Here is a 25,014-nt window from a genome sequence, read left to right on the forward strand (position 1 = left end):
AGATGAGGTAGCAAAACCGAACTGTCTTTTGAAGAAGCCTGGCAATGCATTTAGGTTGTTAGAAATAACGAGAAATTCAGGGAGTTAAAACAAGCAATAATGTCAAATGGGCACACAATAAAGTGATCCATTAGCGTGTGTCAAAGGAAGAGATATGAAAAAGCATATCTTGAGTTTAATATATTTTACATTTAAAAAGCACCAGGCCAAATCTGTAAGTCCTTATCTTTAAGTCAGGGAAACTCACTGAAGTCAGTCAGAGAGTGTTGTATGAGTAAGGACTTCAGCATTTGGGCCCATATGCAAAATTTAATGTGCAATCTTAATAAAAATATCTTTGTATTTTACTTCTTGCATTACTGCATATTTAAAACTGTTAATATGTTTTATTATATCAAACATTCTTTTCTCTCTTATATTTCTCCCTTTTATTGCGTTTTTCAGCTAAAATAGCAAAATGTAAGGAATAGGAAGAAAATTAGTATTGGAACTAAAATAATGTGTCAAACTGGGAGACTCGCACAGCCTCCTCTATTAGTTTAAGAGACATAAAAGTTAGATGACTACAACACAACCATAAGTATATTCCACTCGATAATTTTCACTCTCTGATTCAGAGCAAAAGGGTGTGAACTGTTTATAGCCAATGTATTCCATTTCAGTATTAAATGCTGTAAGCTTAGATGGAATGCATTGTACAACAATAATAAAATGTTCACTCAGAGTTAAGAGATTTTCTTCGTCTAGTACATTGGGCAAGAAAATAGCCTGAGGACTCCCAGAAGAGTTTCAATCATGAGGGTCTCTGTGGAAATTTCTGCCAGTAGTCATACTGTGGTCCAGTGTCTCTCCCTTTTACTCTAAAAAGGGATGTGGACTGCAAGAAGAGATGATGAAAGATGTTCAGTGCTTATCTGTCCTTCAAAAGTACATGTCATGCATGACGGATAGGATACCAAGAGCTTTCCCTAGGGCCTCTATTTCATATATTTTATGTAATGGTAGCTTGCTTCCTTGAAGTTTACTTTAAGATCACCAGGAGAAAAGTTTAAGTTTGCCTTCAGCCTTCTTTCTTTTGGATTGCAAGCCAAATGTCAAAGTAGCCACACACAATTGACAGAAAATATCACTGAAAATACTATTTTAGACTGGAGCTCAAAACTAAAGATCAAACTGAGTGAAAAACAAAGGTTCTTACCTCAGGCCCTCTTCACATGAACTGCTGGGCAGCATAGTGCCTCCATGGCAAAATAAAATTCACTTTAAAAGTATTCAGTGGCAATATAATACAAAATTACCTATCAAGCTGCTATATTTGTAAAGTACCATACATTCGCAGGATAAAATTACCAAATCTTAACACAAGGAAAGCATGAATGGAAGGCATAAAGCAATCATCCACTGGAGAAAGTCAACAATAAAGGATCTTAATTCAAATGGGAAACACACTTCCTCCAGCCCCAAATGAATAGAAACATAACATTTCTAGTCCCCAGTGACCAAGACTATGGCCAACAGAATTTCAAATAACAATCGAATCCTAAATTTGACAAAATGAAATAGAAACTGTACTATTCCCTGTCCCTTATTAATATTGGCTAAAGGGGGGGAAATGTTCAAAGGCACTTTTCAAACACAAATAAGGGGAGTTAGGTTCCCAACTCCTACAGAAAGTCAATGGGTGTTGGATGCTGAACTCTCCTTTGTGGCTTTGTAATCTCCCCATAAAGGTTTTCTTATTTCTACTGCCTTCAAAGCATTTACTGCTGATGTATACCTGTTTAGCTGGGTGGAAAAGCCTTGTTAGTGTCTAGCAGTGGAGTTATCCAGTTGTCCCTTTGTGACTTTTAAAATTTACAGTCAGACAAAGAAGAGGAAGGTTTCAGGCTGATTCTTCCCACAAAGGTCTTCTCATCATGTAAGGCAGTGTTTCTCAAACCGGGATCGCCGCTTGTGTAGGGAAAGCCCCTGGCGGGCTGGGCCGGTTTGTTTACCTGTCCCGTCCGCAGGTCCGGCCAATCGCAGCTCCCACTGGCCGCGGTTCACCGCTGCAGGCCAATGGGAGCTGCTGGAAGTGGCGGCCAATACGTCCCTCATCCCGTGCCACTTCCAGCAGCTCCCATTGGCCTGCAGCGGCGAACCGTGGCCAGTGGGAGCTGCGATTGGCCGGACCTGCGGACGGGGCAGGTAAACAAACCGGCCCAGACCGCCAGGGGCTTTCCCTACTCAAGCGGTGACCCCAGTTTGAGAAACACTGATGTAAGGGACTTTCCTTTACATATCTTGGACTGCAGTGTAGAATCTGCCTATGAAATGCTTATCTAAGGGTCTAGCTGCATATTTTTCTATTGTTCTTCTGTGTGAATTATTTTATCAATTTAATCTGTATAGATCACTCAGTGTAGTAGTTGGGTGCAGGATACTAGATTAAATGTTGTATCATCTTTATATGACTCTTCTCTGACCCTCTTTCAGTAGCTTTTCTACAGTTTGTGTTTGGTAAAAGTTCTGAGGACAGAGACACCAATTTTCCTTTGAATTCCTTTTCATTGGAGGAAGACGCCTTTGCAAATACTTGTATCTTGCATTGAGCTATATAAGCTTGTAGATTTAGCATATTTCTTACCTGTTGTCAGCACACCAAGCAGGTCTTCTCATCACTGAAAATGGTTTCCCTCTGTCTACACTGGCGGAGCTGCACCTGTTTCTGACAGTGGATACTGAATGTGAAAGATGATGCTTCAAAGAACTGATGCATGAACTGACGCTGGTTATCATTGCTTGGCGAGTTACATAGCTCAGGGCCATTCACTGTAAAGGATCTGGGCTGCATTAGCCAGGGCATGCCCTTTGATAGAAGTGCTCATGGAGGTAGATGCAGTCCCCAAGGTAACTAAGACCCAGCCCAGTTAGGACTTGGAAGCTGTAGAACGTGACCTTAACGTGGGCCCTGATTTGGATGAGGAGTTCTGTGATGTTCTGTCACCTATTACTCATACTCAAGAGGTGAGCTGCAGCTTTCATAGGCCCTTCTCAATCAGCTCCAAGAATGAACTATTGCAGTAATCTAGCCTGAAAGAAAGTGCTAAATGTGTGGATTAAATGTAACAAGTGTGAAAACTGCTAGCATATCCCATTGCATTGCCACCACCATAATGCTAATGCTTTGTTTCAGAATGGACTGTGCATCTTTTATGTTACCACAGTTGGGAAATGGTCCCAATTACCTTCATTCTCGCTCTTATTTTTTTTTTTATTATTTAAATTATAGGTGGTGTGTTTAGTGATGCTGTGACTCAAGTGGAGCTGTTCTGTAAAAAATATTAATACTGGATGTTAAACTGGTTATTAGGATGTTAACTTTACAAATATATAGGTTTTGTTTAATAGGGAGCTGTGAGGAATAACAAGTAGGAAGTAAAACAAATGGATAAGCCACTTTTCCACAAACACTTGAGGGTTGGTAAGAGATAATGCCAGGACAGGTCTGCAAACACAGGATATTAAAAGAAGTCTGGTAGGTTTAAAAAGGAAGATTCTCTCAAGACAGGAGGGAGTTGTTCAGAAGAATCAATCCAAGACACAGGTACCTGATGAGATGTCTGAAGAAGTTAGGTCTACCTAAGTTACCAATGGGGAATGGTAAGCTTTTAGGTAAGATATATCTGTATATAGAGTGTATGGTGTTTTAAAATCTCCTTCTCTAAGAGCTTTGTTTCTCCTGCAAAATAAACAAAACTCTGTTTTTTCAGAAGGCTGTTTGATCATTATATTTAGCACTGGTCACAGACCCACAAAGGGACGCACCGCAGGTGCGTGAACTCAGTCCAACCTGCAGAGTAAGCACGGTTGATAAACAGGGTATGATAGTCCATGGCCAGTCCAGGAATGGGAGAATTGCAAAATTCTGTCCCAAGAGAGATAAAGGCAGAAGTCTTCAAACTTGGGGGGAAGGGGTTGCAGAGAGACCACAAAGAAAATGGAGGTGCAGCTAGCCCTGTCACCATGACAGGTGTCTATAGTTGAGATAGCCCAAATCCTTCAAGTTTTAAAGGTTATTTTCAGCTCCGTACACCTTACTCAAAGTTCTACTTTCTCATTTTCAATCTAGTACATTTTGTTCTCAGCCAGGAAGGGAATTCTTCCTGGATGTTTAAAAAAAAGTTGAGTCATCTTTATGCATAGAGAGAGAAAATGAAGATTTTGTGTTGTGAGGAAAAAATATGAGACAGTGCAATACATAGAAGGCGGTGATTTAAAAATCACAGACAAATCTCAACGTTGTCATTTCCTGACTTCTGAGTGCTTCATTTTGCACCTACATTGATATTTTAATATAGTTTCTTTTAAAAATGGAATGTTATTTTTATATCAGAGACCATAGCCCAGAGTCCAATCTCATTTGAGGTTAATGGAACCAATTCTGTACAGATGTCTGCACAAATGAGATTTGAATCTGGTCCCATATGTATAATTTAGGATTAATCAGCACATCATTTAAACATAACCTAGGAAACCTGAATTCTTCAACTTCTAGCTGATGACTCTACTAGCTAAGCTATAATAATGTCAACTGACATCCATTTCAACTCTAATTAATATTCTTGACAAGCAGAGTTTTAGACAAATTAGATATTTTCTTCAATAATCTGTTCTGTACAAACCTGAAGGGAGAAATATCTATCATTCTTTATGTTTCTGATCCACATAAGAAATGTAAGGAATTGCTTTTATCAAATCATGCTTAGAAAGCATTGCTTCAATTGGCCACCTCCTAAAATAGTTTAGATAGATGATCTGTAACTACAGTAGCTCTAAAAAGTCAGCATGTCACAAGATGATACAAGTCTGTGAGCATTGTTTAACCTTCAGACTTTTTAATTTCCTTCCACCTTCCATATGATTCTTCTGTAATTTTTTTTACTCTCCTGTGCTAAAGCAGCAAAATTGTAAGGCTGCAGGAAGATTAATCAAAGATGTGCTCCAGAATGCCCAAATCTGGCAACGTCAGCGGGAGAGACACTAGTGAGCAATGGGTGAGCTTTGGATCTCATTGTTGCTTATCACATTTCCTCATTCAGGGCACTATGAAGAATCTCTGCACCTCATCTTTAGCTTAGCATTTGAAATGCCACACCAAGATCTTTTATAGTAGTGTAAAGTTAATCTGCAATCTTGAAAAGATTGATTTAGATGTGCACTTCTCAGTAATACCGGATAGAGCTTCAGAGTAATGTTGCTTAGTGGTAGTGAATATTTTTGTAATGGTTTGTGTTAGTATTTTATGTGGTGGTCAGCCTGATATGGTTTGTGCTTTAGTTCTTTATATGTATGTAGACGTTTCCTACATAACTTAACTAGAGAGCATTTTCTGTGCCATAAGGGTGAAGTACACTATGAGCCAAGTAAGGGGGTGGTATAGAGACAATCAGGTTCATCAGCTGAGTAGTTTTTACTTGTAGAAGATGCTATTAAGCATCCTGGTTTTGGGATGAAGGGCTGCTGCAAGATTCAAGACTTGGCAGTGTATAATCAAAGAATATAGATAGCCAGCCAGCTAGCCAGCCAATGATCTCTAGTATATCAATGTAAATTGACTTCAGCAGATTTAATCCAGATTTACACTGGTGTAAAAGAGATCAGAATAGCCTTGAGACTGTAAAGGGAATGGAGAAGAATTATAAAAAAGTGGCGAATCAGTGGAATCTGTTGCAATTCAGACTGAAATCATTTGTAGTGTGTGTGGAAGCAAAAAGGGAGCTAAAGACATCATTTCCAGGTCTATCATTCCAAGGTAAAACATCTTGATCTGGAACGTTAGCCAATTATTTATATATCTATACGCTTTCAAATCTTTTCCAGCTATTAAAGTTCATGTTCAGGCAGGAACCTTCCTTGATACATGAGTGCCCTAGGAGAAATAAATAATATAGTAGAAATCAGAAAAGTGAATGTGACGAGTAAAAGAAAGACTGTACAAATACTATGGAGAGAAGGTGGGGCTAGGTACCTGTAGGGGTGGGGCCTGTTTTAGGGGCTCAGGCAGCACTTGATGCTGCTCCTCTCTGGGTTTTTTTGGGAGGGGGAGAGATAGCTCAGTGGTTTGAGCATTGGCCTGCTAAACCCAGGGTTGTGAGTTCAATCCTTGAGGGGGCCATTTAGGGAACTGGGGTAAAAATCTGCCAGGGGATTAGTCCTGCTTTGAGCAGGGGGTTGGACTAGATGACCTCCTGAGGTCCCTTCCAACCCTAATATTCTATATATAGATAATTAATATTCTTGAGAATATGCAACATATTATGATGTGTTCTATCCAGAGCCTAGAACAACCCTAATGGAACAAGATAGTGGCCTACAGTCTCTCCTGCACCTATCTGTTGAAAGGAGGAAGGGGGCAGTCAGGGAGCCAGTTATAGCTCCCCAAGTCACAAGCCAGCTCCACAACAATGTAAGTTACAGCAGTCTAAAAATGTTATGCCCCTTGAGAGCACCCCACAATGGAGGTATCCCCAGCTGGGCAGATTCTGGCCCTTTTCCACTGCCTGAGTGGCACAGAAGAGCTGGAAGAAGGAGAAGAAACTGACCCATTCATGTAATACTCTAATGTCAATGCTTGGAAAGATAAATGAAAAATGATTACTGTAAACAAAACAAACCAACTCAAACCAAAATCACACAAGTAGACATAAAGGCCGTGCCAGTTAGGGATGGCTGTTCCGAAATTAACAAACAGAACTAGGGGACTATGGTCCAGTAGAAATCAGTGGAAATGTCTCATGGTGGTCCATTCTAGATCTTTTTCCCTAATAGAGGATCTCTTTTCAGCCAATGCAGTTAAAATATACATTACAGGTAGCACTATATCACTCCTCAAAATCACATATTCCAACATTAAGGCACTATTTGTTTTGGTTCTTAGTTACCCTGGCTTATCAGCATGTCATATTTGTACTCCCCTCCCCACAATAATTACATTCTGAGTCAGTGTGACATTCAATATGGACCTTTATTTATAGCTCTCACAAACTGGTGAATGTTTATTTATAAACCATGAAAAGCAGAGTTTGTGAGACTGATTCAGTGTATTTAAAAAGCAATGGCCTGGCATTCTGTAACTAGAAGTAATCACTGACAATTATTAGGGCCTATTTTTCACTACTAATCCAGGACTTTACCTTATAATTGTATTACTGGATTTGTTTCATTCTGCCCATACATCAGAAGGTTTAGTAAGAAGCCTGCTATCAATATAATTTAATAACGTTCAGGAGAAAAATTGTTTTAATCAGTTTAAAAATAAGGCAGAGGTATAATTGACCTGAGGTGCTTGGAAAAGTTTTCAAATCATTATTTTTTTACATTAGATGTGAATTTAAATATTTAAATCCATTCATGGAACTAAGATGTCAGCTACTGTGTCATACTGCTCTGATGTTCATGCTCATAATAATACTCCTCACTTTCTTGAGAAGGCCTCCCTGAGCCAAGCTCAGCAGTGACTTAACTGGTGGTAAGTTCCACATCAGGTATGGAGGGACTAGAAATGAGAGTGTGGCCTGGTCGACATTAATGAGGTAAGTCAATCTACGTTATGCTAGTTACGTTACGTAACTTAAGATGACATAGCTTAGATTGACTCCCAGCGGTGTCTACGCTGTGCTGTTGACAGGAGACGCTCTCCCATCAACATAGCTTCTTCCTCTCAGGGAGGTGGAGTACTGAAGTCGACAGGAGAGCGCTCTTCCATAGACTTATCACTTCTTCACCAGACACACTAAATCGACACCACTGCATCGATCACAGCAGTGCGGATTTAGCCGGTAGTGAAGACAAGCCCTATGTGAGTGTAAATGGCAAAGTCATAGAAAGAGCACAGAGTGGGCCTGATTCTCCCGATTCTCTTACACTAGTGTAAATCAGGAGTAATGCCACTGAAGTCAGTAGAGTCTACAGCAAAGTAAAACAAGTGGATGGTAAGTAAGGTCCTGGCCCCCAGCCCCACTCAGCCCCCCTGCCCACTGCTCTCCCCTGTGGGGGCAGGAGGCAGAAGCTTGGTCCTGCGGCAGTCAAGCTTCTCCCCTCCCCCGCTTCTTTCCCCAGCGTGGTGCTTTCCTGCTCCTCCCCCTCCCTCTCCCTGCGCCAATCAGCTGATCGCCCTTGCGAGGGGGAGGGGGAGCAGAGCGGAGCCGCAGAGTGCTCCATGCTCCGTACAGGAGGCAGAGAAGAGGTAGGGACGGGGCCTTGGGAAAGGGGATGGAACAGGGCATATCCCTTCCAGCGCCCTGCCGTGAGCCGCTCAGGGCAGGGGGCTGGGAGCACCCCCACGAGCCGAGCACCCCAGCCCTCTGCCCTGAACCCCCCCCCCCCACACCCAGCCTTCTGACCTGCACCTCCACACACACACCCAGCCCTCTGCCTTACCCCTGAACTCTCCCCCACACCCAACCTTCTGCCCTGAACCCCCATACACCCCCAGCCCTCTGCCCTGATCCCTGAACCCCCCCCACAAACCCAGCCTTTTGCCCTGCACCCCCACACCCCCAGCCCTCTGCCCTGATCTCTGAACCCCCCCACACACCCAGCCTTCTGCCATACACCCCCCCCCCACACCCTAGCCCTCTGCCCTGACCCCTGAACCTCCCCACAACCCCACTGCCCTCTACCCGGAACCCCCCCCACAACCCCACTGCCCTCTGCCCTGAACCCCCCACATACCCAGCCTTCTGCCCTGCACCTCCACACCCCCCCAGCCCTCTGCCCTGACCCCTGAACTCCCCCCACACCTCCACTACCCTCTGCCCTGACCCCTGAACCCCCACACACCCCCAGCCTTCTGCCCTGCACCCCCACACCCCTTAGCTCTCTGCCCTGACCTCTGAACACCCCCACACACCCAGCCTTCTGCCCTGCACCCCCCACACACCCCCACTGCCCTCTGCCCTGACCCCCACACACCCAGCCTTCTGCCCTGCACCCCCACAGCCCCCATCCCTCTGCTCTGACCCCTGAACCCCCACACACACCCAGCCTTCTGCCCTGAACCTCCCCCCAGAGCCCCAGCCCTCTGCCCTGACCCCTGAATCCCCCCAACCAGGTCTGGGGTCCCGGCTGCCGGCCCCTTGCCAGCCGGCATCCCGGCCGCAGGCCCCGCTCAGCCTGCTGACAGCCTAGGTGAACAGAACCCCAGGCTGGCAGCGGGCTGAACAGGCTGGCGGCGTAAGATCAGCATTTTAATTTAATTTTAAATGAAGCTTCTTAAACATTTTGAAAACCTTGTTTACTTTACATACAACAATAGTTTAGTTATATAATATAGACTTATAGAGCGAGAATTTCTAAAAAACATTAAAATGTATTACTGGCACGCGAAACCTTAAATTAAAGTGAATAAATGAAGACTCGGCACACCACTTCTGAAAGGTTGCCTACCCCTGTTCTACCTCTTAACACTTTACACTGGATTAGAAATGATTAGGACATAATTGTCTTCCCTAATTTTTTTTTCCCAAAAAAACCTCCACAAAAATTATTTACATCACTTACTTCAAAAATTGTCATTGAAATTTATCAGGTTTTCATCAAAAGACTAAATACTGATTTTTTTTCTGTTTTAAAATGGTGACACACAACAGAAGAGCTTTATAGTCTACCACCTTAGTACAGAAAGTTTGTCTACAATCCCTTCAATTATTTCTGAAGCTATGAACAGGTGAATTTATAAATATATTAATTTTTCTCACTAGAAAAAAAATTAACCACCTTTGCTATAGGGAAGATAACTGAAACAGGAGAAATCTCAACTTTGCACACTACATTCATAGGTCTAACAGCCTGACCCACTTCCACTGAAGTCAGTTTAAAGACTGACAATGCCTTCAGTGTGAGATGTGCAATCCCTTAATGCGCAGTAAATGCTTTGCTAAATTTTAAATTTATTGGTTTAAAAATAAAAAAAGAAAGAAAAGCTACGTATATTTGAAAACGTCAGATGGTGCATGGGCTGTTGAAAATTCCGTTCAAGTGCAAGCTACACACTTTAAGATGGATGCTGTGCACATATGTCTGTGTCCAGTAGAATTGGTCAAAAACTATAAAAATTGTTCAATGAAAAAGGACACATTTTGCGCGCGTGTGTACACACACACACACACACACAATTCCTACCAGCTCTATTGTGCAGCTAACTGGCTTCAGGATTTTACAAGGTATCAAGTGAAACTTCCTGCAGCTCCCATTGGCCGGGAATGGCGAACCGCGGCCACTGGGAGCTGCGAGCAGCCATACCTGCAGACACTCAGGTAAACAAAGCGTCTTGCGGCCCGCCAGGGGCTTACCCTGAACGAGCCGCAAACCAAGTTTGGGAACCCCTGGGGCAGCCAGAACCAATCTTACACTTTCCTTGAAGCGATGGCATTAGAGAAGAAAGTACCCCTGTGACACCAGACGGGGCAGTTTCATGACAGCCTGGTAGCTAGACCCACGAACTCCCTTTTACCTGATGGAACAGAGGAGCCTGAAAATGTGAGTACTAGGCCTAAAAATGTTGCTACTAACTTTCTCTTTAGGAATAATCCCTGTTTCATTATGTTAGAGATGGAGGCTAAATTTTGTCATGCTAGCCTCCGGCTGTGCGCCGGATAAAGGAGATTTCACTGAGTTACGGAACACTAAAGGAATTCAAAATGTCAGTTCAGCTTGTGATATTACTGAAAAGAGAACTCTGTGCCCAACTAGGACAAACATTTTTGAAAAAGCGTCACTTCTCTTTTCTAATTTCTTTTGGGTTAAGCAGATGTGACTTTTCTGTCACTGTGTCTTGTGATGTGACAGCACAGTTAAAATTAAATTCATGCCTGACGTGGATAACTTTCAAAACATCAACAAAAATACATTTCTCTATCTTTCCTTTTGTGAGTGTGTGTGGGAGGAGGAGGGTAAAGCTATGTGCTCACTTTGAGGAATGGTTGCTGCAGGTTGTAAGTGATGTACAAAAAGAAAGATTTGCTGTGTCCGACAGCAGATACATCGACTTTAAAAATATTCCGTTCTGACAAAACCAGAAGAATATGGAAGTCAAAACCAGCACATTGCTCCCAAGTGTTAATATTAATTGATGTGGACACAGCAGCAAAATGAGGACAGAGGCATGCATGTAGGGCCGGCTCTAGGCACCAGCAAAACAAGCTGGTGCTTGAGACGGCACATTTCTAGGGGCGGCATTCTGGCGCCGGCCATGCCGCCCCTAAAAATGTGCCCCGGCTGCCCTAGCTCACCTCCGCTGCTGCCGCTTGCGCGCCACGGCGCACGAAACAGCTGATTCGCGCGCTGCTGCTCGCCCTCCCTCCCAGGCTCTCAAACCTGGGAGGGAGGGGGAGATCCCGAGCAGCCGTGGCGCGCGAAACTGCTGATTCGCGCGCCGCTGCTCCCCCTCCCTCCCAGGTTTGAGAGCCTGGGAGGGAGGGGGAGATCCCGAGCGGCCGCGGCGTGCGAAACACCTGATTGGCGCACCGCTGCTCCCCCTCCCTCCCAGGTTTGAGAGCCTGGGAGGGAGGGGGAGACCCCGAGTGGCCGCGGCGTGCGCGCTGCTTCTCCCCCTCCCTCCCTCCCTCCCTCCCTCCTAGGCTTGAGAGCCTGGGGGGAGGAGGCAGGGCTGGGGATTTGGGGAAGGGGCAGAGTTGAGGCGGGGCCGGGGGTGGGGTAAGAAAAAAATGGGGGGGCGGCCAAAATTGTTTTTGCTTGGGGCGGCAAAAATCCTAGAGCCGGCCCTGCATGCATGGAATTAAGCAGCAGGCCACAACCTTTATTAAACTTTAACACAGGAGAGGAGTGCTACCCACCCATCACCCACATTCTCCTATACCCGTGTAGGGGTTACAGGACTCCTTACCATATAGCCCATAACATGGGGTGGTTCCCCTCAGTTTATCCCCTGGAACTCAGCTCTCTCTGAGTCCTAGCACTCTCCCCCTCATAACGGGGAGAGACAGTGCAGCTGTGTGGGCACCTTGGCTCGCAAAGACCGCAAGGTCTCACCCTATCACTTGAGCCCAAGGTTCACCACCAAAATCCCAGGTCTTTTACCTCTGGGAACCATTCATTTTATTCTCTTAACTGCACTAGAAACTGGCCACAAGGATGATTGGTTAGACCCGCAGCATCTGCCAGGCCAGGTTCCCATTCCCAGTTCTGTTGGGTAGGGTGGACTGCTGGAATGGAGTCAAATAGGCTCCACAAAGCCCCCACACAGAGTTAAATTCTGGGATCTGGGGAATGCTGGACAATGAAAAGTCCTTTTCCCCAGCTGATCAACAGGTGCTAGAGACTCCAAAGGGGAGGAGCTACCTATTATCCCTTGGTGAGAGTCTCCCTCCCTTGGTTCTGGGACTGTCCCCCTTTCACCACCGGCCCCATCAAGTTCCCCCACCTGTTGATGTGGGTCAGTGGCATTTCTGCAGTTTGTAGGTCATTAAGATTTCTTTGCATCCGTCCACTAGTGTGCACATTGCAAAATATGCCTGTAATTAAATGGCTGAGCAAAGAAAAGCAATTTACTTTTTGACCATGTTTTGGAATTTCCTGCAATATCTTAGGAGATCTTACTGTATTAAGTTTATGTATCACTATGGGCCAGGGATTGCATATAATTCCATCAGGGAGGGAAACCATGGCTCCTTCAGGAACTAAGAACAGTATGGAGATGATTAGGCAAATTCACTCAGGTTGTAACACTTCCAGAGAAGTACCTCTGTTACAGTTCAGGGCAACTGTATTTCTCTTCAGTGGTCCATCAAGGGCACCCAGTCTCAGGCTTCCAGCTCCCTAGCTGTTGTCTTTCTCGGGTGGAGACCCGCATGCCACTCCCTTCTGACTGGAGTATTTCCAGGCTGCACAGTTTCCTGCCTTTCCTGTGTTACTCCCAGCAGAGACAGGCTGTCAAACCACACCTGCTTGCTTTCCGTTCAGAGACAGTAAACAGTGTGACTGCCCACAGATAATAAACAGCGTGACATGCCCGTGCTAATAAGTATACCAGAGATTAGCCCAATCCTAACATGGGCTCTGGCTGGAACAGTCCTTCAATATACCACCCATGGGTTACTTGTTCTTTCAAGTTCATCACAGCTTCAGCTCAGAACATGTCCCCAGTCTTATGGGGACTCAGTAGACTCCAGTCCTTCCAAGCCTTTCCTAAGGATTGGGGCCCTCCATGGACCAGGAATCCTGTCTGTTTGTTGCATCAGGTAGAAGGCCATGAGCCTGTGTAAAAGCAGGCTATTAATCCAAAAATCCCTTATTTGCTTGTTGGTCCATGGAGAATCCGGTTTGCACTAGTATATGCACACCTCTCCAGGAGGGTGGTTTCAAAGAGCTGATAACAGGAGGAAATACATTGGCTTCCCCCTCCTCTTGAAGGAGTTGCATAGAGTTCCACAGTAACACATACACAATCACATTTTTAATACAATAGACTCCAAAGACATTAAACCTAATTCAGTAAAATTCATTCAGGATATTGCAGGAAATTGTCAGTTCTGTCCCACCCACCACCTGGAAATGCTCATATATATTAGTTCAAACTGGATTCATGAGAGAGCAGCAGACAAAGAAAGGACTTTTGGATAAATAGCCTGAGTTTAAACTGACTCGGGGCCTGCATTTTGATCCATAAAATGGACAGGAACCTCTGTGTAAAGGAGGGCCCAATTCTTGCTGAACATTTGGAAGGATTTGAACTTCTAGAGCCCCATAAGACTGATGGGTGATGTCTGGTAAGTTTATTAGCATGCATGTAGGAACTTTTATTGGTTTTGATATGTTTTCTCTGTAATGCTTTTACCTTAAGAATAAATGTGCTTGCTTAGAAGGAGCTGTGTGGTAACTTTATAATTGTGGGCAATACACTGGTCATAGGCTTTGCAGGGAAAGCAAAGTGCAGGCAGTGGCCTGTTTACACAGTTTGACTTGCTGGGGATATCACACTATAATCCATGGTGCTGTTCAGCCTTAAACCCCCAGCCAGGAGGGAGGGAGGGAGTCCCAGGTCTTCACCCAAGGGAGGTGACAGCTAGGGGCCAGGAACCTAAAGTGGGTGCTATTGGTGGGCCACGGAGTGGGAATACAGATACAATTGCCCTGAAACTGTGACAGTATCTATCTAGGTTTTAATACTATACTGAACCACGCTTTTTGAGCATAATCTAAATTTAAGAAAAATATTAATTCTTTTACATTTTAATAGGACATCTGAAACAAAATCTGATTTCTCCTTGATAATAATTCTTTGTAATCTGCTTTCCAATTTATGTTGAAGTGGACTTTAACAAAAAAAGTTGAAGAAAAGTGTCTAGAAATGGAAATGTAGTGCACTCTTTGCAATATGAAGATTTGTTCAAGTACTTAAGTCCATTATTCTTCATTATTGTTATCATTATCATCATCCAGTCAGATAATTCCATTAGAAGGCCAAAATTTCATGTTGCCCAGTAGTAAGAATAAAACATAATGGGAAATAATTAAAGAACCTACATTTAAAATATATGTGCACACTCATTCATATATAATATACATAGAATGAGCATGTACATATATTTAGACTTTGTGTGTATGTAAATGTATACACAAATGCACAAGGTGGTGAGGTAATATCTTTTACCGGACCAAATTTTGTTGGTGAAAGAGACAAGCTTTCGAGCAACACAGAGCCCCTCCATGAGTCTGGGAAAGGATCTCTCCCACCAACAGAAGATGGTCCAATAAAATATATTACCTCACTCCCCTTTGTCTCTCTAATATCCTGGGACAAACACAGCTACAACTACACTGCATACACACATGCACACACATTCAACTACATTAATGAATAGTAATGTATGTGTGTGTGTGTGTGTGCGCGCGCTCATGCATATGTAATTATGTAACACACACAAAAACTATGATAAGAGAATATTAAGGTTGCAAAGTCAAGTACTCAAAAGTTAGGAAATGCTTGAATTAATTCAACTCCCTTTTCTGTAGCATTATGATACAGTTTTTAATTACATGACCACATGCTATTTTTCAGGCAGTCCTCATTCAATGCATAGGATGGACGGTGCCTCAACTCCCATCTCTAAAATAGGAATAATATCACCCCCTCACTTCAGAAGATTGTTGTGAAGATTAATTAAATTATGTCTGGAAAGCACCCAGATTCTATAGTAATGAGCACCACAGAAGAGACCATTAGGAAATTACTAATTATGCCTTAAGAACAAGATGGCTCTCACTTTTGGAATTTGCTTTTTTGATGGTTCCTCAGAGCCAAAATGTGGGCCTACAATTTGCAACCAAGCCAGAGAAGTCCCTTACAATTTGTTCAAGCCTTTAACACACTTATAGAACACAGTTAAGGTCCCGACAACATGACAGATTGAAAACATGATATAACCAGGTCAGGGAACAACTTGGTCACCTAATTTGATTTTAACAATAATATAGAAAGTCCCTTTAGCTGTATTCCAGATGCTGTGTAGGAGACAGCTCATTATTCTGGCAGATCTCTGGCACCCAACTACAACTGTGGGGTTTATCTGACTGACCCGGATGGATTATATTTTGTGTATATTTTTTATTATGTAGTTTAATTATGTTAGGCCCTCAGAAGCTAGGATCATCATAAATATTTATATAAATAACTAAAACAAATATATATAATTCCAACTGTTCTCTGGAATAGATCAAACTCCCTAGATATTACTAGTGGGCCTTTTCCTCATCCAAATATAACTAAACTACCTTGCCCATGTGTTAGAGAAGATACCAGTATTCCTAAAAACTTGTCACTCAGCTGCAGTCCTGATGAGGGTTGCCACCCTCACAATTCCAGGCCGGCAGCACTGCCCTCATGAACAGCATAATCATACGTACTAGTTACACTTAAATCCCTGGTCTGAAATGCCACCTGACGATAGTTTTTGCACTACTAATGGCAACTGCTACATCATGCTAAGCACCAATAAATATTGACCCTCCTTGCATTCTAAATAAAAGGCAACCCTTTCCAGTATTGCTGTCACTTCAGTAGACTCCAAAGGAGGAAAATGACAATAGTTACTCACCTCGACAAACTTCACTTACTTATAAACAAGGTATAGGTGCATATTCAGAATTCACGTCTCAAGTAAAAAAACACAAACACAAGTGCAAACATTAAAAAACCTCATTTAGGTTACCTTGGATACTCTGTTTGCAACCTCTCTGCCTACAGTCAGCCCCTGAACAAAGGTCCGTGCAGCAATGAAAGCTCTAGTCACTTGAACCTTCAGTTTCCTGGGTACATCTCCAAATGGTTTCAGCTGGTCTGTGTATTTGCTTACACACTCCAGATAGTCCTCAGTGAAATGATATTGGGGGTTTATGAGCTGGAACATTCGCTCCAATAGCCGAGCCCAGAAATCATTCAGCATCTCCTCCAAATTTACATTGCCTCCTGTATAATATCGTTTCAATTCTGTGAAGAGGTCCTGGAACACTTCTGAATTCTGCATGTACAGCATTCCATATGTTCGTACAAACATATCATTTAAGGATTTTTCTGCATTCTCCAAAAGTTCTCGGAAAAATTCTGCAGAGAAAATAAAAAGGTATATACAGAACAAAATTAATAAAAATGCCCATGGCATGTTTCTTGCTTTCATGATGGTATTGCCTTCACGACGGTATTACGTTTAGCGAAATTTGCTCAAGTAAATGTTATTGTCATTTGCATGTTTAATAGAAAAAGTCAGTTATTTAAATTGGAAATAGGTTCCTTTAAGAGCAATGAAAAATGGAAAGCATATTGTATTTCCCACCGAGGTTAAAAAGAAACTTTAAATCCATAACTCTAAATTCTAAATATGCATTTGAGAGAGCTGCAATGAAAATTGTTCCATTATTTAAACCAGGCATCTCAAACTCAAATCACTACGATGGCCACATGAAGACTAGTACAATGGCCTGAGGGCCACATCACTGAAACCTTTTCATATAACGATACAAAAGTATAGTCAAAAATTAAAAAAATTAAGAGTAATATAGTATGCTATTAAAAGTCAATGTATTAACTTTTTAAAAACTGTAATGCGAAGAGGGGCGGGGGGGGGAGGGGAGCTTGGCTGCTGGTGGAGTCGGCGCCTATTGCAGGCCGCAGGAAATAACTCCGTGGGCCGCATGCGTTTTTGAGACCCCTGATTTAAACCTAGAAATCCCTGCCACTTGCCAAACTCTCAATAGTGAACAGCCAATGTCCCGAATCTTGTGTACTAAACAAGAAACCATTAATGTAATGAGATGACTAGAACTACGGCAATATAGGAAAATGCAAGTAATGAAATCTTCTATTTTATTCTATTGAGGTTCTTCACTCATCACTATGGTATCTGATCTCCATGGTATCTTATAATTTACTTTCAGCTTTCAAAAATTCTTCAAAGGTTTGAACTGAGACATATTGGGGCCTGATCCTACAAGCCCTCCACACACAGAAGCCCTTTAAACTGTAATACTAGCCTGAGTAAAAAGATGTTGCTATTGTCAGTAATTTAATGCTATTCTGAAGCACTGTGTTGGCATTTGGGCCAGTGTTTTTCAAACAGTCTGCTGACTGCAACATTGTACAGATTGCAGTGTCTGGGACACCATGTTAGCAGTGGGCTTGTTTACCTATTCTTTCTTTTGATAACTAAGTTTACTGCTCCTCAGTTTATTTACCCAGCCTCGAGCCATAGCCTTTTCAAAGTCTTGACTTCAGGATTGTATGTTTTTTGGAAAATGGGCCAATGGAACCCTCAGCAGCCACCTCTGGCATCTCTCTGACACATGAGCTCAGGAGGACATTGAGAGGAGGTAAGTTAGTCCAGGTTCTTTGTCACTGGTTATCCACCTTACACCACCACTGAGATACTTATGCTGGGAAATTACATTAGAGGGATTCTCTTAGGACTTTCATTAAAACATTGTCAGTGGAATTCAACACCACTACCCTCTGGTTTTACATTTGAGTTTAAGTCCCTCACTTCATGCACTCTCTTTATAAATCTCCATGGCTTGCAATGAACTCCCTAAATACAATCTCTGAGAGGCCAGGAGGTAGATTTCCCCAAGTTGTTTGGTGGGAAAGGAATAGCAAACTGCCTCCATTGGGGTTTTCTTCACTTGCATGATCACAAAGCACTTTCAGAAGGTGTTGAATGGAGTCAATGGGGCTACTGAGACTTTAACAAAACATTTAGAATAACATATTGTATGGACCAAACATTAGTTGGAAGGAAAAAAAATTATAAATGCACCCGTCTATACAAACATGACAGTATAGAAGATATAAAAGTTTAACATAAGCCCACATGAGGAAGGAACTATGTTAGTAATAGTAGGAATGAAAGTTAATTGCTGCAAGTTGCTTACTAGGATGTAATAATTATGTTATTGTACATTGACTCAATAATTATGCCATCCCACAATTGTGTATTGACCTGGATAAAGCCATCGTCTCCACATCAAAGGAAGAGACTAAAAAGACTACATCTGCATGGTCTCTTTGGGCAGACACGCATTCTTTGGGGAACATATGATCAAATCTTAAATTGGCAGGCTGAGGTAAATAGGGACAGACACTAATTTAATAGGAAAAAGATTCTCTGCTAGGCAAGATATTCAGGTACTTTATACAATGCTTTGCAATGTAAGCTCTTAAGGGAACGTTTTCAAAAGTGCTTAAATGTCAGAACCCTAAATAACACAGGTGGCTTTTAAAATTTTAGCCATTATCTACAGTGCTGAGTGAAGCTTTGAATACTATTTGTCTAGGCAAGTATGTTTGCATAGAATCATAGGACTGAAAGGGACCTCGAGAGGTCATCTAGACCAGTCCTCGCACTCATGGCAGGATTAAGTATTATCTAGACCAGGGGTCGGCAACCTCTGGCACGTGGCTCGCCCCAGGCCAATGGGGGCGGCGGGAAGCCGAGGCCAGCACATCCTTCGCCCACGCCGCTTCCCACACCCCCATTGGCCTGGGACGGCGAACCACCTCCAGATGTTTTTCATCAGTGAAAAGCAGACATCAAACCAGTGGTTCCAGGCCCCTTAAAATTCCCTTAGGTAAGATCTTGCATGTCATAGGGTTGCTGTAGTGGTTTCTCTGCCAGCCCCTCCCAGTCCATTGTTAATAGTCTCAGTATTATCATAAGTGGTGTGGCAGAACCACCAGCATTAAGGTTGAATTATGACTTCTCTTGAAAGGTTCACCTTTTTAAATCCTCTAAAATTAACATACCTAGTTGGACTTCTTTGAAAGTTGGTGTGACTCAGGAAGGTACATGGTAGGTTTAGTGACCCAGATTTGGGGCCATTTGAGCTAACGGTTGTGGAGATATAAGCCCAGCAAAATAGTCATTTTTCAAGAAGTTTCTAGTTTTTTGGGGTTTTTTTGCATGCAGAGTTAGAGATAAAACTATTGATGTGATGTGGGTCAAAATGGTCTCATCTTGTCGAGTTTTATCCAAGATAGTGCAGGCACCCACTACCTTTTGGAAGAACTAAAAGTGAGATCAATACACCTCTACCCCAATATAATGCAACCCGATATAACACGAATTTGGATATAAGGTGGTAAAGCAGCACTCTGGGGGGGCGGGGCTGCGTGCTCCAGCAGATCAAAGCAAGTTCAATGTAACGCAGTTTCACCAATAATGCGGTAAGATTTTTTGGCTCCCGAGGACAGCGTTATATCGAGGTAGAGGTGTATTTAAGAAAATGTACATTTTACAGTGTCCATGTGCCAATACAGAAAAACAGCTAGGTTTCCATTCCCACATTTTATATTAAAGCTTGACTCTTGTAAGTGCTTTAACATTTGAATGGCTACTCATATTGCTTTGAAATTTGGTGTGCCTTATGTGAGCTCAGGGTAGTGTTAGTGATCCACATTTGGAGTCATTTGCATGAGGGGTTCCTGAGTTACAGTATCCTTCTGCTGCCTTGTACTATTAAACTGAGAGGTACTAATGACTTGATGAATCACTGAACTCCTTGAGACTGATGGCTGTGAACTCACCCTCAAATTAACATAATTAAGGATAAGTTAATTACAAAGCCCCACTTAGGACAGTTTTGGAGTGAGTGGATGCAGGCTGGTACAGTTTGGGAGTCATAAATGGCAGTTTTATTTGGGTGGCAATGCAATAAAAATATTTGGTAGTGTCGCAACCCTATGCTCAGACATGGTGTCTGGATGGCCAATTGTCGGTCAATAGGTCACATTGGTGTCGTGTGCAACACATTGGTGTCGTGTGCACCGTCATAGTGCCGTGTGCCTACTCTCGAACCTTCTGCCTGGTCAATTGTAGGACAGATTGGTACCGTGTGCTACAATACCGGCGTATCGTGTGCATAAACTTAGTGTGCCGGGTGCAGTATCTGTGGACGTAGAGGGCACCAGCTCGGAACCCGGTTGGTGTAGGAGTGGGGGACCAATCAAATGCTGGCACGAGTAAGGGTCAAATAAAACTATGTCCCACGCCAAAATCAGTAGAAGTGTCCACGTGTTAGCTGAAAGGCCTGATCACCCTTTCAGCCAGGGTCTCCTCCGGATTTAGCCGGCTCGTGTCATGTCGTTTCGGATTAAATCCCATCATGCCCCTGGTATCTGTACTGCTGGTCAGCTGTGCCTGGAGTGTGGTATGTGCATTTTAATTTTTGTAAATATTCTGTTTGCTTGGCCTCTTCCCTTTTTCTCCTCCCTTACTTGGTACCAAATCTCGTGTATAGTATATAGGGGATGAATTGTTGTATTAATTACTGTTGTGGTCAGTTGGTGTATTTTATGGGATTCGATTAACGCATGTACAGTTTACTCAGTTTTGTATGTCTGTTCTGGTTTTTAGTGAACAATTGATTATAGATCATTTGGTTCTTCGTTGTTGGATGTAAATAGACTGTTTCAAGTCACGTATATGTTGCTGTTCTGGTGATACTTTTGGTTGATGACTTGTTCCTATTTTAATTAGAGTTGTGTGAATATTTTTACTCTGATAGTATTGCTACTTGGTAAAAGTACTCCTCCCCAGCCCAAGTTGTAATTCATTCCCCATTAATAAACAACAATCTGTTTTGAATTGCAATCTGTCTTCGTTTCAATTTTCCTCTTTCACTCGAATACTCATTCGAACCTGTATTGGTCTCGGACAGGTAGGAAAATTGTACATGTGACTGTTTCCAGGGAGAGGAAAGATAGAGCATGGAGGAGGAGGGGTATTGGGGAGAGGGGTTTGGGGCAGAGGGATTTTCACACAATACAGCCCAACTTAGTTGTGGCCTTTAGATACTTGCACAATCTAAATGTTAAATAACTGCAACTAACTCTACAAGCTTAAATTGCATTTTAGTCCAAATGCGAAGCCAGGCTTATGAGATGATATAGGAAAGCTAATGTCTTTCAAACTACCATGCATTTAATTCATTTTCAGCCTTCCACTGGGTCTCTGCACTTTGAAGGCCATTGTTGAGAATAAATTATTATGCCATTTGAAAGTTAAACAGTTTCTTTTGTTTTCTCTAGGCTTTGATAGGAAACAATATGCTTAGTTTAAGAGAGAGGCAATCTCACTATGGTGACCAACTCACTTTGAGGTTAACAAAACAGTACAAAGCACAAAATTAGATCTCAGATCCAATTAAAGCAAATTTAACACCTTTTTCACTTTCAAATGAAAAAAAACCACACTGGATTAATTTAAGGTTCAACAAAAATCTTAATCTGTAACTGTTCAGCACTGTAGCGAGGCAGTTTGCTGTCTGCCCTAGCTAGGAGGCACTGGGCTATAGACTGCCCCCCTGCTCTGCCCCACCTGAGGGCCAGAGCTCCAGACTGTAGTCCCTGTCTTCCCTAGCCAGGAGGCTACACTACAGAGTGTTCGTTACTCTGCCCTGCCCAAAAGGGCCTGGGCTATAGACTGTTAATTATGTCTACATAGCCAGGATGCTAGGCTAATGATGACTTGGTACTCTGCCCCACCCAAAGGGATTGGGTAGTAGACTTTCAATTTTTGTCTGCCTAGCCAGGAATCTAGGCCAAAGACTGCCAGTCCCCTATGATTTGACTGTTTGATGTAGTGAGGCAGAGTGGCCTCCCTCTGAGCCTGACAGAAGGGAAGGCCACAGACCACTACAAGCACAATAAGTGCTACTGTATGTGCTTGCTTTATTCCTTCAGTCACAAAAGTACATCAAGAGGAGCAGACTGCTTTGGATACTCAAGTTCACAAACTCGACGTGATATAATTGGGCACAGGTCCAGTTAGATCAAGAGAAGTTGTATCAGCTTACACAAAAGTTCATTTTGTTCATAGCCCTCATAGCAACATAAAGACTTTTTGTTAATTTCAGAGATGTTTAATCAACACACTGGTACCTTTTTGTTAATTAACGTAGTATTTCAGTAAGGGGAAGAACAAACAAGTGACAGATGTTAGTCATGTTGTTTGATGCACTACTGGAAGGCATTCAAATACTCTGGTGATAAGCACAGTATAAGAACCTATACAAAACAGAATAGAACACACAGATCCTGCTTTGAGCAGGGGTTTGGACTAGATGACCTCCTGAGGTCTCTTCCAACCCTAATCTTCTAAGATTCTATAAGAACAGAACTGTGCCATGTTTTGAAGTATATGCCTTGTGCATTTTGTGCTGCCAGCACAGACTGTTATGTGTAATGTTAACTAGCAGTAAAGCTGGAAATACCCTTCTTTCTAATTTAAGTGATGTTTCATTTATATGAAAGAACATGCCTGCATTATGTCCTGTGCTTCACAGGCAACAATACATGGCTTTCAGTTGTTAGGCATAGGGTCAGCAGTGAACAGCATGTTTTTGTTAGGAAGATGTTCACTTATACAAAGGAGAAGGGCTAGGTTACGGTGTATCCTACAATACGGTAATGCATGGAATTTAAGAGGAGGGGAAGATTAATATTTGAAAGTCCTCTTTATTATATGTTTAAAGAGTGTTTGGTGTCACCAGACATCATTTAGACAGGTCTCATTTTTAAAAATTTGATTATTTATGTAATCAGGATCCAAGAGTTATAGAAGGTGTCTCGGTAAATGAGGTCTCTATTGCTATTGAACATTTTCGGTGTGATGAAAATTCAGCTTATTTAAAAACTCTAAATATATACTGTGCTCGTTAGACAGAGGCCATTACTGCTAGTAAGGCATAGCTCACAGATTAAAAATAGGCTTGTTAGCTCTGTCGCCTGCCTTGTCAATCTAGTGCTGATCTTACTATATTTTAATGTACATAACCTACTCTCATAATGTAACTCAGTGTAGTACAGAGGTGGGCAACCTGCGGTCCGTCAGGGTAATCCACTGGCGGGCTGCGAGACAGTTTGTTTACATTGACCATCCACAGGCACGGCTGCCCGTAGCTCCCAGGGGTCGCGGTTCACCGTTCCTGGCCAATGGGAGCTGTGGGAAGCGGCGCGGGCCACAGGGACGTGCTGGCCACCGCTTCCCGCAGCTCCCATTGGCCAGGAACAGTGAACCGTGGCCACAGGGACTGCAGGCGGCCGTGCCTGCGGATGGTCAGTGTAAACAAGCTGTCTCACGGCCCACTAGCGGATTACCCTGATGGGCTGTGTGCAGTCCGTGGGCTGCAGGTTGCCCACCACTGGTCTAGTAGCTAATAGAACTAAACTAATTCCAAAGAGCCCAGCTGTTTCATTTTCAAGTAATAACAATGAATGCAGGTTAAGTTGGAGAAGTGGAACTTTATTAAACCCTGCAGTCTGCTCTGTCCACCTGGCTGAGTTGCCACAATAACTCTCCAGGGAGCATGGGTCCTCTGTCTCCATTTCCATTGATCATGATACAGCCACCAGGTGTCTGTGAATAGGTCTTGACATAATTTTCACTTTTTTTTGTCTCAGGGATAATATTACAGCACAACACACTGAAGAACTATCATCTGTAGCCTATTATTAGGTAAACAAAGTAAGTTATGTGGGAGTTGACTATCTAATACCTTTTCCAGCCTGTTTATTTCCCTTTATTTTCTATACTAGCAGCAATTTAAGGATGAACATATCTGTCCATAGGCAAATACACAAAGTTGGAAACATATTAAGTTTGATCCATAAAAAAAACAGAAACATAGCCGCTTTTGGACAGAAAGGAATAACGGTCCATTTTATTCCATATGCTGCCTTTTCAAAGCCATCTTTTCTACTCAGGTTTCATTTTAGCAGCATTAGAGATGTGTGTTGTTTATGGGGTATATCCAGCACACCCGATATGCATTGTAATGACAACCTGAGAATATATGACATGAAAGTGCATGTACTCACATCTCTTTAGAGGTCCTGAACAGAAAAATGTGTGTGTTTTTATTACCTTTTGTGGAAAATACTGCTCAGGATTGTATACTGATTTTACCTTTCACTGACTAACACTGCTCAACACATACTTGTATAAATGACTTTGCCTAAAAGACCTTCATTCCAATGTCTCCCTATTGATGTTGGCTGGTATTTTCAAAGGAGCCTAAGGAATTTAGGCACTCAACTTCTATGGAAATCCCACTTAAAGTGAGCATATGCCTCATGCATGCTTTTTACGCAGGTTCACTACAGTGTGAACTCAGTGGAAGACGGGCACCTAACTCTTTAGGCTTCTTTTAAAATCTCAGCCACTATCATTACACTGATTACAAAACTCAAGGTATCAGCCACAGACACTTATTTTTATGGCCTGCACAACAGCAACGGTCTTTTACTTAAAATAAATAAATAAATAAAATAAATCCTAAATGAATGTGTTGCTCTTTAAAGGGGCCAGATTGACAACTCTGACAACTGAAGTCCAAATTTTTCGGAGGGGATCACCTTCTGGAATGGAAAGGCAGTTCATTCAATCCATGTCCCCTCGACTACCCACAATGGTGTCAATTAGTGTTAGTTGCAATATGTCTGCTAGCAACTGGACTGAAACCATC

The 25,014-nt window shown here is 42.7% G+C and overlaps 1 protein-coding gene across 1 annotated transcript in view; it reads right to left on the reverse strand.

Moving 5' to 3' along the window:
• The window catches only part of GPC6 (glypican 6), a 1,130,045-nt gene that overhangs the window by 463,223 nt on the left and 641,808 nt on the right, over window positions 1-25,014 (reverse strand). Inside the window, exon 3 of the mRNA XM_065417255.1 lies at window positions 16,212-16,603. Within this exon, the coding sequence (XP_065273327.1) occupies window positions 16,212-16,603 (392 nt within the window). The remainder of the gene's footprint in view (window positions 1-16,211; window positions 16,604-25,014) is intronic.

The sequence above is a fragment of the Emys orbicularis genome, chromosome 1, assembly GCF_028017835.1.
Source record: "Emys orbicularis isolate rEmyOrb1 chromosome 1, rEmyOrb1.hap1, whole genome shotgun sequence".
In the NCBI taxonomy this organism is placed as follows: Eukaryota; Metazoa; Chordata; order Testudines; family Emydidae; genus Emys; species Emys orbicularis.